Genomic DNA, 13,003 nt, shown 5'->3' with positions numbered 1-13,003 from the left:
GCTGCCAGGTTGTGGAAGTGGGTGGGGGGCGTAGGCCACGATCTTTGGGGAAGCGTACGACCCAGACGGAGAGGTACTGGTGCTGGATCGACCACCCCGCCGTGCCCTTGAGTTCTAATGGGATAGGCTCTGGAGAGGGTCGGTCAAGGGGGTGACTGCAACGGTAGCCCCCTGCAGCACAGAGGGGATGAGTGGCGAAACAGCTGCGGAGGGTATTGTCATTTCACGTTGTGTCCCGTACTGACGCTAAGGCTGTTCCTGCTTCTCGCTGCCCCTCCCTGGCCCTGCACTCTTACCTCAGTCAAGTCTCCTGCTCAGGCGCCTTGTTCTCTAAGGAAGAGCCAGAGAGTCCTTTAGCATGGCTAGTGCTGCTGGCAGCGCACTACACAAAGCTGATGTTTGTAGGTGAGTCTTGGGCAATAAACCACAGTCTTGCCAAGTGGAAGCAGACAGTGTGAGAAAGTAGACAGAATAGCCCATCAGGATGCTTCTGTATTTTTTACTGTGAAGGGAACAGGTTGCCCGGAGAAGTTGTGGATGCCCCACCATTGCAAGTGTTCAAGGTCACGTTGGACAGGGCTTTGAGCAACGTGATCGAGTGAAAGATGTCCCTGCACATGGCAGATGGGATTGGATCAGGTGATTTTTAAAGGTCCCTTCCACACAACCATTCTGTGATTCTACACACTGTAAAGCATGTTCATCATTCAAACTTAAAAGTACTTCTGGAAAAATGAGACAATGCATTACCAATACTAGTAAAGTAATTCAGTCACAGCACAACACACAGCAAGCATTCATTCTGTTTAGGAGGATGTTTTTGCTGTCAGAGTAATTGTGTTTAATTTCAGCTCTTCTGGTAACTCCTGGACTAGTAGAAACAGTCCTAATAATGGGAGTTGAGAGGCCTTCTGTTAGCAACAGCACTGCTAATAAAATTCTCATTGCTGCATCTTTGACAGTTGACATCCTGTCATCCAGAAAAACACACCGAGATTTTTCTGCTCACTGTGCATGCATTCAGTTTTTGGACAAAAAGCTATTTGCTCCTTAAAATGGTATGGGTTTGATTTTAAATTCATCAGTAAGTTGAGTGATTTCCTTGGAGCATTTTGGATTTGTATCACCTTTGAGAACAACTCTCTTGGTTTTACAGCTTTAGGTGTTCATGCCTTTGGGTCATTCCTCTGTACTTCTAAGTATCCTGGAAACTACCTGCTTATCCTAGACTTTGTGACTAGAGTAATACATGTGATTTGAATGTAACATTTTTGAAAGCTATGGGAATAACTCTCCTTAGTAAATGGTTTATTCTGGAGGCTGTGTTGCCCACAGAGGAGTGTAAGTGTGTTGACGGGGCACAGATGAACATGCCTTCTCTGTTTATAACTTTTCAAAAGGCATCACTGATTTGATTGTTCAGACTCAAGGCCCTGAACTAATGTCGGGATGGAGCTGAAGTCTGGCTGTTTTAGTGGGAACACGAGGAAACTAAATGTTACCAAAAAAGCCTGAATTGCTTTCCTCCTGGCTTTAAAAAAGCTTACGCTGTCTCTGTAGGAGAGAACACAGCCAAATACTCATCTGAGAGGAAGAATCCAGTTGAAGGTGAAATATTACCATCAAAAGATGTTGGCCAGTTGTTCACACCAAGTGAATGTAGGCTCTGTGACTTTGTGTTGCTGTGAGGAATAGAAAAGATGCTGGCAGATGCCCTCTGAAATAGAGAACAGTTTCTGCTCTCAAAATATTTTTTGCATGCACCTGATGTACCTTTAGTGTAGTTCTGCTTGAACTTGAGGCCATGTATGTAGCCTTGTGTAGGCTTCCATTTGTGCTAAAGTAGGTTTGCCTTCAGATTCTGCAATTTAAAGATGTTGCAGAGGTCCACTTCTGATTCCCCTGTTTTCTAATAATCTAGATTTTTGTAGCCCTTTAGAGCTTTTGATGATTAGAATACAGTCTCTAGCTATTACCACAAAGAGGTTTCTGCAATTGTTTTTTCAACCAACCAGAGGGCTAGCTTGGGAAAAATAAGGGGAAAGGGTAGTGCTTGGCAAAGTGCCTTCTGCTCTCAACTCCTGCCCCAGTAGCACTGGCCAGCTGGTGCCTACTTCTAGTCTCCAGTATTTGCCTTCATCAGGTCTCTACTTTCTTCTGGGTTGAAGTGTCCAGAAACAACTGAAGCGTCCAGGATATTAACTGGACATTGTTTGACTGACTTGTACTGGAGGGTGTTGTTCCACTTCTTGGAAGTGAAAGATAAGTTGAGGGCATTGTTGGGAGGAGTGCCAGTCTTGGTTAAGCAGTTGAGTGGATGAATTGCTGACCTTTTCTGAGAGTAGGGCAAGCTTCTTTCTCTGAAAGATTCCCCTCAACCTACTTAGAACTTTTGCTTGGGGGTGTGTGGCAGACAGAGTTGGCATATTAGATATATGCAGGTCAAGTACTTTTAGACTTTTCAGGATTTTATTGATGAATGAAGAAGGAGCTGAAATATGGCAGGGACTGTTCTTCTAAAGATATTCCAGCATAGCTCTTGGTAGGCTTGAACTTGTCGATGTGCTTTTTGAACTTGCATAAATTTGCAGCATCCACAGCATACCATGAAAAGGAATTCCATAAATTGCCATCTGTTTTATGAAGTTTTTCTTTCACTTGGTTTGAACTTGACAAATGCAACCTTTGATAGGTGTCGTCTTATGTTGGAAGAAAATGTGATTCGTTATTCCCTATTCAGTTTTGTCATGATTTTATAGACCTCTGCTATCTCCTTTCCTCAGTCCTTTTTCATCCTGCAGAACCCCAACTATGGTAGTCACTGCTTGTGTGGAAGCCACTCTAGCTTTTGGTGTGAACCTTCTCTGTAATTACAAGTACAGTGTACCAGTAATTTTACTGTGTCATTTTCAAGTGGGTACACTGCGGGGAAACTAGCCTTCATGCACTTGCACAGTTAAATAATTATATTCTTTGTCTTGGTTTTGAATTTTTTTTCTAACAACTTCTGATACCCAGTCTGATTTGTTTGCTGTTGCTGAGTACCTAGTAGATGTTTTCTTAAGCTATCAAATGTAACCCCAACACCTTGCTCCTGAGCGGTATGTAACTCAGAGCCTATTGTATATGGCCTTGCTCATATGACCATCAGTATGAAATTTAGCACCTCTCTCTGATCAGATAAAGCCTATAGCTCTTGCCTTACAGACATGTGAGAGAGTTTTGAAAATGTTTAACTAACTTAAAGGATAATAAAGGATAAGTAGCAAACTGAGAATTTTTCCCTGAAAAAAAGAAAACAAATCTGCCCTCTGCCTGCCAGGGATTTTTTTAAGTATTGCAAATTAACTTTATTTTGCTTTTTTATGAATTTATTAAATAATGCATTCTTGCTAATAGTATACAAACTAGTTTCGTGTATATGTGTGAATGTTTCAGGAGATGCTTCAAAGAACATCAGAAGATTTTTTTCCAAAGATGGAAAGTTCAGTTGAAGAGATGGATACCTCTGATACCCAGTGGGGCTGGTTTTATTTGGCTGAGTGTGGTAAATGGCATATGTTTCAGGTAAATACCTATGAAGTTATACTAGCTGTCATGGATTCCATACACCAAACTACCTGTTGTTGAATTTGTCTAAATATGCTTTTTCATTTTTTTTGAAGACTGATTCAAACAGTCATTGCTCTGTTAGCAGTGAAGATATTGAAAGGAGCTTCCGAACAAACCCACATGGTTCCGTTTCTTTTACTACTGCAAAATTTAACTACATGCTAGACTTTTCAGGTATGTATCTTTTCATAGAGTAAATTTAAATAATAGAAGGTGCCAGATACAGCAGTTCATTTGTTCATTCAGCGAATTATTGTCCTCTTATCTCATGCAAAAACTTGTGATTGGAAATGTCTTCTTTACTGGAAAGTACATAGGAGTTTTTACAAGCAGCTGCCTGTTAACATTTTCTGATATAGTTTATTAATAAAGTAGCATGTCTTGTTTAGTAGCATTGCATTATGCTATGGCTGCTTACCTCTGCTGTAGGTGGTATGTAGCATGCATCTATGGGACTGGGAAGTTTGAACCTTTTTTCTTTAGTATGCAACTGTTTGTAAGCTTGAAAAACCCCTTCCGTTCAGAGTCTGTATAAGAAACACTGATCTGAAGGAAACTTTCTGCAAAATAGTGGCATCAAAGTGATTTAATAATTCAACAGGTAGGTGAAGCCAATTCTGTTGTCAGAATAACAAGGAGATAGGCAAAATGATTTTCTAGTAAAGATCTCATTTATACCATGCTTGTAAATTATAGAATATTACAGGATGTAGCTAATTATAAATTAATCTGTCCTTTGTTCAAAGGTGTGTTCTAATTACTTCCTTATTTTATTTTTTTTTTAGCTTTTCTATCCATAGGCTGTTTATTTTCTGATAAATTATGGAACAGCTATATGCTTAAAATAGAAACCTTTTCCAAATAAAAGAAAATAATAGTCTTTCAAGTACAGAAGTGGGGACTGGGTAAAACAGCCATGTACTGGGAATAAAGGAGTATGTAACAATACAAGGAGTTTTATGTTTACTTGTGTTGAAATGTCTGTTTAAAAAAAAAATTTGTTTTGCATCCAGAATAAAAACTCTAAATGCAAATGCTAAAGAATGATTTTTGTATTACTGTTATTATGTACTGTTGGTCATGATGTCTTGCATTAAGGACAGTAGTGACATGCTTTGTCATCCTAGTTATATTAAAGTCAGTGGAAGTTTTGCCAGTGATTTAGTGGGGCTGCATGTTAGATGGGTATTTTAACAATAAACATTTTATATAGTAGTTGTGCATTTTGCCAACTCATGTAATTGACAATGATTCTGAGGCCAGTATTTAGAAACATTTATTAAAAATGCTGATTTGCTAATTGTTGAAATGGGTATTCCTGTCAAGCAGCTTTGGGTGTAGTAATGTTATTTTAAAAAAAAGCCACTTAAATATTTCATATGCTATAGATGAATTCCAGAAACTTTCATCCTAACTCTTGTTTTATGCTCAGTGATGAAACAAACCAACCTAACTACGCTTAAGCAACGTCCAATAAAGCGAGCTCCCTTTTCTATCAGTGCTTTCAGGTAAGGAAATAGACTCCTTATTTTTATTTTATTCCTGATTCTTCTAAGTAAAATTAAGCAAAGATATGTTTTATATTTATTGTTGATATTTGTTTACTTTTTGCATCAAACAATTTGAGAGGTGAACCAAGGTGGGAGAGCTAGTCAAGTGAAGAAGGAAGACATTTCAGAGAAGAGTGGCAAAAGAATTTTTAGTTTGTTTTTTCTCTTTTTTTTTTTTGAGAAAGTAAGGAACTTGTAGTGGGAGAAGAAAGACATACTGAATACTGATATCCTTTGGCAAAGTTCTTAAAGCTGTGCCTGACTTTAGCCATTGGAGTCCCTTGCTGTAAATACCTGTTGAATCAGAATTGCTGTGGAGAAGCAGCAGCAAAAAATGGAGTAGTTTGTTCCATTGTAATAATGACTTCATAAATTATTTAGAAGTGTTATTGTAACAGCAGAAAAGATTGAGTTATATTTTCTTGCCTGTATGTTTTAATTATTTACTATTAAATTATTTGAAATTACAAGGAATTGCATCATAACAACCAGATTGTTTGAGTCTAATCGCTTTAAATTGTAAATTTCTTAACCATTTGATCAGTCATTAGATATAAAGCTGTGCTGATGTAAATCTGATACTCACTAAATAATGAACTGATCTATGAGGTGATACTACCACAGGTAAAATGGACTGTATGGAATAGGTGGGGTTTTTTTCCCAAAATAGTTTCTTAGAAATAATTTTAGCTCTGAATTGTAGCTTGATTATACTTTAAAAAAAAAAAAAATTGGCTTTTGTAATAAGAAATGTAGTAGCAATCTTTTTACACTGGCATTCAAGAAGGCCTGTTTTTTTGAAGCATTAGCTGTTTTTTCAATGGATATTTGCTGAATAGTGCATGCAATAATGTGGCAATTCACTTTTTAAGGTTTTTTTTGTTTCTTGAATAATTGCATTCAGTAATCTCTTTCCATGTCATAACACCATTCATTACTTTCAGGAGATTGCTTCTTTTAGTCTTGGTTTTAAGGCTTAAAAGCTGCTAAGTATGTGGTGTATATGCTTAAAACACTCTTTTTTGAGAGTTTAGTTTTGTTTTTTTAAAACCAAATTCAACTATAATTTTCAAGTGTGTACTTCTAACGTGATGCTTTTAAATAATTCAAATGAGGGCTCAGTTTCCAGAGGCTTAGGCTAGTTGTAAATCCCGATAGTTTGGAATGTTCAGGCTATATTTACACTCTCATATTTCTGTATTAGTGCTGCTCTCCTGACGTTGCTGACCTTTCTGACCATCTTTTCTGATTTATCTTCCTATCTTTTCTTGGGTAGATAGTATACTAAAACTGTTCATTACTGTGGTTCATTTATAATAAGCTAAGCCAGAATTTGAATACAAAATAAGACCTCTTGCCTTTGACCTTATCTGCTGACAACAGCCTTTGTTTGAATTAAAACCCTAAGTAGTTTTGTATAAGTGTGGTTTTTTGTTTTGTTTTTTTTTTTTATTTACTTACTGTATTGTCTGGAGCAAGAGTTTGAGAGGAAGAAAATGCTTCATGTCTTTGATGTGATGTGTTTTTTACCTTTTCTGTTTGAAGTTTCATCTGTGAAAATGAGGCTATCCCTATGCCTTCACACTGGGAGAATGTGAATACTGAGGAGCCATATCAGGTAAGAGTTGGTATGAAAGTTGGTCAAAAGCATGTGATAATGAAATAATGCATCGAATTGAAATCGTACTAACCTCTTTTTTTCCAGCTTATTCCATTGCAAAAGAAAACAAATGAATATAATGAAGTTTCTAGTCTCTTTGGAAAAACAATGGATAGCCACCGAATTAAAAGAATTAAGAGAATACAAAATCTAGACTTGTGGGAGTTTTTTTGCAGGTGAGATTATTTCTAAAACCAACAGTCTTAGGATTGTTAATGGAGCAAATTTTGAAGGCATGCAGCAGAAATATGTTAATTGCTTTTATTATTAATGAAAATGTGTTACTTTTTAGTTTTTTAAAATTTTCTTACTTGTCATTCCTCTGTATTCCTCCATTTTTCAAGACTAGGTAGCTTCTTCAGGTGCAGAAATGTAATACTTGTAGAAATGCATTAGTTGTAGATGTAGCACAGATAAGACTGATGCATTAAAGATGTTCAGGATGTCCATGTGGTAGATGTGCATGATACTTACAGTGAAGTAAAGAGAACAAAATTAAGCTTTTTGTAAAATAATTCCTTGACAGGCTTGTATTATTCTAACTTTTAGTGAACAAAGCAAATGGATGTTTGTGACTTGTTTAATTTCTCAACTTTATGAAACCTAGGACAGAATTAAGTATCCAATTAGCATACATTCATGTAATTTCTTTAAGTTTAATGTGCTACAAAAGCTTTGTTTAAGTTCTCTGCTTTTTCCTCTTCATATTGTGCTGGCCTGGAAGAAGTAGGAAGTGCCAAGTTCTTTTTCCACTTGTTGTGTAATATCAATCTTAAACAGTTATATTTGACAAAAGTTATTTGTGTAGCCTCTAAGAAGGAGTACATATCAGAATCAGTTTTAAAGTTGTATTACATTATTAAAACCAACTGAACTAAGTTAAATTGTGAGGAAATAATGAAGATATATATTAAAAATCTGCATATTTTTAATGATTTTTTCAAAGATATGTAAATTATTCTTAATTTAAAGCTATATCATGAATATGCATAAAGAAATGAATCTAAGTTCTTGGTTAAGAGAGTTAGCCTTCTCTTAGTTGCAAATTTATTTATTATATTTACTTGTTTAAGTATTAAGGCTTATCTGCTTGGCCTTGTGTTTGAACATCTGCCTTTCTATAATTAAGTTTTTGTAGAGGTGTATTTATACCATCTTAATACCAATCTTAATTTTTAAGAATAGGAATAGCAATCAGACTTCAGAGTAAATGTCCTTTGAGTGCAGACGGCAGAGGGGGGCAGGGGAAGACCTTTTTTTGCTTGGCTTCGGAACTGATGTCATTTGGAGAGTGTACTAGTTTTCCTGACTGGTCAATGAGTAGAATTCATGGTTTAAGAACTCTGAATCTGTGGATGCTGTGCTAGAATATTCTTAAGGTAGGAAACTGAGAATGGGAATTAGAATTTCATATGTCAGGAGTATTACAGTATTGCCATATAACTAACTACAAAACAAGGTACTTTTTAGTACCTGTACGGTATAAAAGTATATGGAGAAAACTCATTTCAGTTCTAAAACTTTTTCCTGTATCAAAAAAATAAAAGTAATAAGGAAAATTGCTAGACTAAGTGTATGTAATTGAGGCGTAGGTGCTTTGCTGCTGAAGTTAAAATACAACCTTGGAGTAGATGGGCTTACACACACTAGTGAAGAAATTATTACCTGGTAGTATATTACAAAGAAGTAGGTATTCCAGCATTTCAAATTCACTAAAAGTTCTTTTGGTGTCGCATGTGGGAAAGTGAAAGTAACAGAAGATGAATCTTAATCTAGCATACTTTGGTTTATGCATTTCAGTTTGGAGTTGTAGAGGAGTACAGCAAGTAGAAAATGGTGTTTGGTCAGTGAGGTTGCTGACTATCTTTAGAAACAGCTTGTGTGCTTGCATAGGTACGAAGAGCATGTCTCTGGGTATTTAGTTTTGCTTTAGGTTTCTCCTTTATTGGGTGAACTGGCTGTATGAGGGCCTTCTAAGTAGTGGATCAACTTAGTTTTATTTTACTGGATTAGCTTGTCACTGCTGGTGGAAAGTGATAAGATGACGTTTTTTAGAATAGTTGGACTCATTGATTTCTGTTTCAAATCAACAAAAAGACCTGCTGTGGCCTTTCTGCATTCTGCAGAACCGCCTTCCCAGCCTGCTCAGTATATTCCACTACTTAGGAGGAACAATTGCTACTTAAGTTTTTGTGGTTTTGAGAAAGTGTTTTGTTTCATTGATAAAGTCAGGTATTAAATTTAGCATCACTTGAATGATTATTTCCATCATTGTAGTGGTCAAACCACTTTTGCCTGTTTATAATAGTTCCCCTATTAATGACAATTTTAAATTTGTTTTATGAAATCATAAAGGATTTAATAAAACAAACTTTATGCTCTGAGATACTGAAGGACTGTTACAGAACATTTTTGGACAATTGATTATTCACCTTTTCTATAAATTTGTTCTGTTCCCCTGTTTCAAGAGAAGTTACTCTATGCTACCTTTATACAGAGATCAGCAGCCAACAATAAACGGCTGCTGAATGAAAAATTTCATATGTTCAGCATTACTAGCCCTTAGCTCAGGTGTGTTGCCTCACACAGGTACTTCTCTCAAGATGCAGGGAGTCTTGTTGAATTGCTGGTAGAGTGGAACGTGGGTACCTGGAACCTCTCTGCCTCTGACACAAAATGTCACAAATGACATTATTAGTGAAACCTCCTGGATGCCCTTGAGATTCTACTGACATTTGTCTCATTTGGAAAGAGGTTGTAGGAGAAAAAAAGACACCAAAAAATTAAGTTGCCAAGACATAGGTATTTTAGTTTGCCCTAAATGAAGGAGGGGAAAAAAAAAGCTGAACAATGAAACAGAATAAACATATCTTTCAAGCTAAGTACTGCAAGATTTTAACTTCTGTGAAATGCACTTATTTATAAATAATGCATAATTGCAATGTAATGCCATTAATATGATAAAAAAATCTTTGCTGCCTGTCTCTTTCCTGGGCCTGGTTGATAGGGCTTCCTCAGGCTACATCTAAACTGTAGTCCCTGAGAATACTTCCCCAATTCAAATGTGCACTCCAGTTACAAGCAGATTGCTTAATTTGACAAACCTAAGTATGTGCCTGAGAAACCCAAGTATGTAGCACAGTGCCCCATGCACTATGGCTTTTATAGGAAGAAAATTCAGGTACATAGACAGTGAACAAAGCTATGATGCACTTTGACTTGTTTTTGTCTGGACAGTCAAGAGATCATAACTATGAACAGCTCAGTGATTTAGACACAGCTCCAGAGTCTACTTCTTAACAGATTTTAGGAAAACCCAGCTGACAGAAAGTCACTTTAAAAAGATTGATGAAAATATATCTGTTCTTTAATTGAAGGCGTGCTATGACCTTCTAACCTTGAGACTGTAATCTAGGTTCAACTGCAGTATAAGGGGTTTTTTAGTTTGGTTTTGGGTTTGTTTTGTTTTGGTTTTTTTTTCAAAATTCTAGACTGGTGTAACCCTGTCAATGCACAACTTACCTCTTTTAGAAAGTATGTGAACCATAAATTCAGAAAACAATTATGAAATGATCATGTTGAAGTAATTTTACCTAAAAATTTAGGTAATTTTATTTTTAATATTTTTGCTTTTTTACCTGGGTAATTATCCTTTATAATCCACTAACTTTGTTATACCTCCCATCATGCTATTTAAGTAGATGGACAAAACAAAATGGGAGAAAAATGCCTTTCTTTTAAAAATGAATCTGCAGAAAATTACCACACTGAAGCTAATGCCAAATGAACAATGTTGATAAAATTGGTATAAAAGACCTTTTTTCTAATCTTGGATTACTTCTGAAAATGGTTTCTACACACTCTTCAGAGTGCAATATACCTTAAGAATACTGATCTGTTTAAAAACTACAATCATCTAGACACTTGTGAAAGTGGAATGTGTGGAGTTGTTTAGGTTTGTTCCCTTGGCAGTGTTTTCCGAGTAGTAACTTAATTTGGTTGTATAGATAGTTGTAATGCTGTATTATGTGTTCTCTGTAGGAAAAAAGCTCAACTAAAGAAGAAAAGAGGTGTCCCAACTATTAATGAGCAGATGTTATTTCATGGCACCAGTAATGAATTTGTAGAAGCAATATGTATTCATAATTTTGACTGGAGAATAAATGGGATGCATGCTGCTGTATATGGAAAAGGTAAGTGGTTTTGTCACATAAAACAGTCCTGTAATCTTAACAGTTCAACATTAAGTGTTCCTTATAGTATGTTCTTTGTGATGTACTCCCTGTGTTTACTGAAGAGCTGTTTAATATAGCTCTGCTTTTACATCAAGTGTAATTAAGAAAGTTTGGATGCAGTAAGGAATTTAATTGTCACAACTGGCTGGTAGGACCAGGGAGCATGGGGAAGAGAAGCCCAAAAAAGCAGTGCTGATCACAAGACAATCTCCCTACTAAACGTTTCCACTAAAAATATTTGGTCATGTTGCTAGAATCTAATGATTTAGAAAAAAAAATTGTGTTGCTAATGAACATTAAAGAACAGACATCTTTCATCATCCTGATACCTATATCCATGCTCTAGTAGTTAAGCTGTCATAAGAATGTAATCAGATTTTTTTTTTATTTATTTTAAAGGGACCTATTTTGCAAGAGATGCATCATATTCCAGTCGTTTCTGCAAAGAGGACATGAAGCATGGAGATACTTTTCAAATTCATGGTGTGAATCTGCAGCCTCACCTGCATAGACCAGATAAAGTCATGTTTCTTGCTCGTGTGTTAACTGGTGACTATATCAATGGTGATTCAAAATACATGAGGCCTCCTTCAAAAGATGGAAGTTTTGTGAACTTGTATGACAGCTGTGTGGATAACACCTGGAACCCAAAGATCTTCGTTATCTTTGATGCCAACCAAATCTACCCTGAGTACTTAATAGAATTTTGTTAAGCTTGAAAGGAGCTGAACTGAATATTGTTTGGTTTTTTGATACTTTTGTTCCTTTTCTAAAGACAACAATATAAAAACATAAAGCGTCAAAGGAGAGAGGTGAAATAAAAGCTAGTGTATGTTTATGGAGGAGGGAAGCTATTAAACATTTAAGAGAGACTGTCAAACAAACTGTTTTTAAAAATCTGTAAAGCATTTTTCAAATTTAGAGACTGTTACAAATTTGAAGTTGCTTAGTGAGCCTTGAATACATTTGGCATTGGTAAGTTTTCAAAGGCAAGATTTATGTTCTGATTTTTTTTTAATAACATAACAAGTATTTATTCATGTGGTAGAAATATGCCTCTAGTGTAGTATGCGTATGATGAAACTAATCTTTTATAAAGATTGTAGAACATAAAAATAAGAAAACCACCACCACCAAAAAAACCCCAGGGGACTTGGCCACATATATGTGTATGTTTGTGTTCTGTAGTACATGTTGCTTTGTGTTTGGAGGTCTCTTAGTTTAGATTCTAAACCTACCAAAAAATCCATCTACAGAAAACTGGTGAAGGAGCTACAAAGTTCACCAAAGCTGTTATGTTTAACTTTAGGTACATTTTACTGTAAGCTTCAATTATATACTTGCAAAGCTTTGTTCATATGCTTGCAAGATTATAAAACCCTTGCACTAGGATTTGAACTCTGGTTTTGATGGAAATGATGCGCATAAGCTCTTGAGCTCAGTGTTGGAATATCAGCAGTGCCATATACCCTTCTCTGTTCTTATTCTATAGAATTTTTGCCCTCTTGTTATAGTATGCATATGCATGCACTTACATTCATGCAGCTGTGCTGCTGTGATTCTTGCCTGATCAGGGTTTAAGAAGCACTCAGTGCCCATGTAATTACTGTTACTGAAGACAATGTTTAGATTAACTTTGCTGGAAATAATACAGTTAAACTAACAATGAAAATTTCAAAAGATGCCATCCTTTAATTTTTAAATGCTTTAATAGAAAGCTTTCAGTAACAGTTGTTTAGATCAGGTTTTAATAACTGGTATAGTTGTAAAGTTAAAGAGTATTTTTCACATGTAGAAAGAGCAAAATAGACAATATTTGGATAAAGAACTAACTTGAGTACCTAAGTACATGAAGAACCTGAAGAAGGGGCTGCTAATGTGAAATGCACTGAAATGTTAAACAATTTGTTATGAAATTGTCTCCCTAACATTTTTCTTTGTTAAAG

At 35.9% G+C, this 13,003-nt stretch overlaps 1 protein-coding gene across 1 annotated transcript; it reads left to right on the top strand.

Moving 5' to 3' along the window:
* The first annotated feature begins 3,441 nt into the window (after window positions 1–3,441).
* Window positions 3,442–12,732, top strand: PARP11 (poly(ADP-ribose) polymerase family member 11). Its single transcript, XM_009641727.2, has 7 exons — window positions 3,442–3,567; window positions 3,666–3,786; window positions 5,045–5,120; window positions 6,708–6,780; window positions 6,868–6,998; window positions 10,864–11,015; window positions 11,457–12,732. The coding sequence occupies exons 1-7, from the start codon at window positions 3,442–3,444 to the stop codon at window positions 11,768–11,770; spliced, it is 993 nt and encodes a 330-aa protein (XP_009640022.2). The 3' UTR covers window positions 11,771–12,732.
* Window positions 12,733–13,003: the final 271 nt, after the last annotated feature.

This window comes from Egretta garzetta, unplaced genomic scaffold, assembly GCF_000687185.1.
Source record: "Egretta garzetta isolate BGI_Z169 unplaced genomic scaffold, ASM68718v1 scaffold797, whole genome shotgun sequence".
In the NCBI taxonomy this organism is placed as follows: Eukaryota; Metazoa; Chordata; class Aves; order Pelecaniformes; family Ardeidae; genus Egretta; species Egretta garzetta.
Note: the sequence above shows the minus strand (reverse complement) of the source record. Positions and strands in the feature narration are given on the sequence as shown.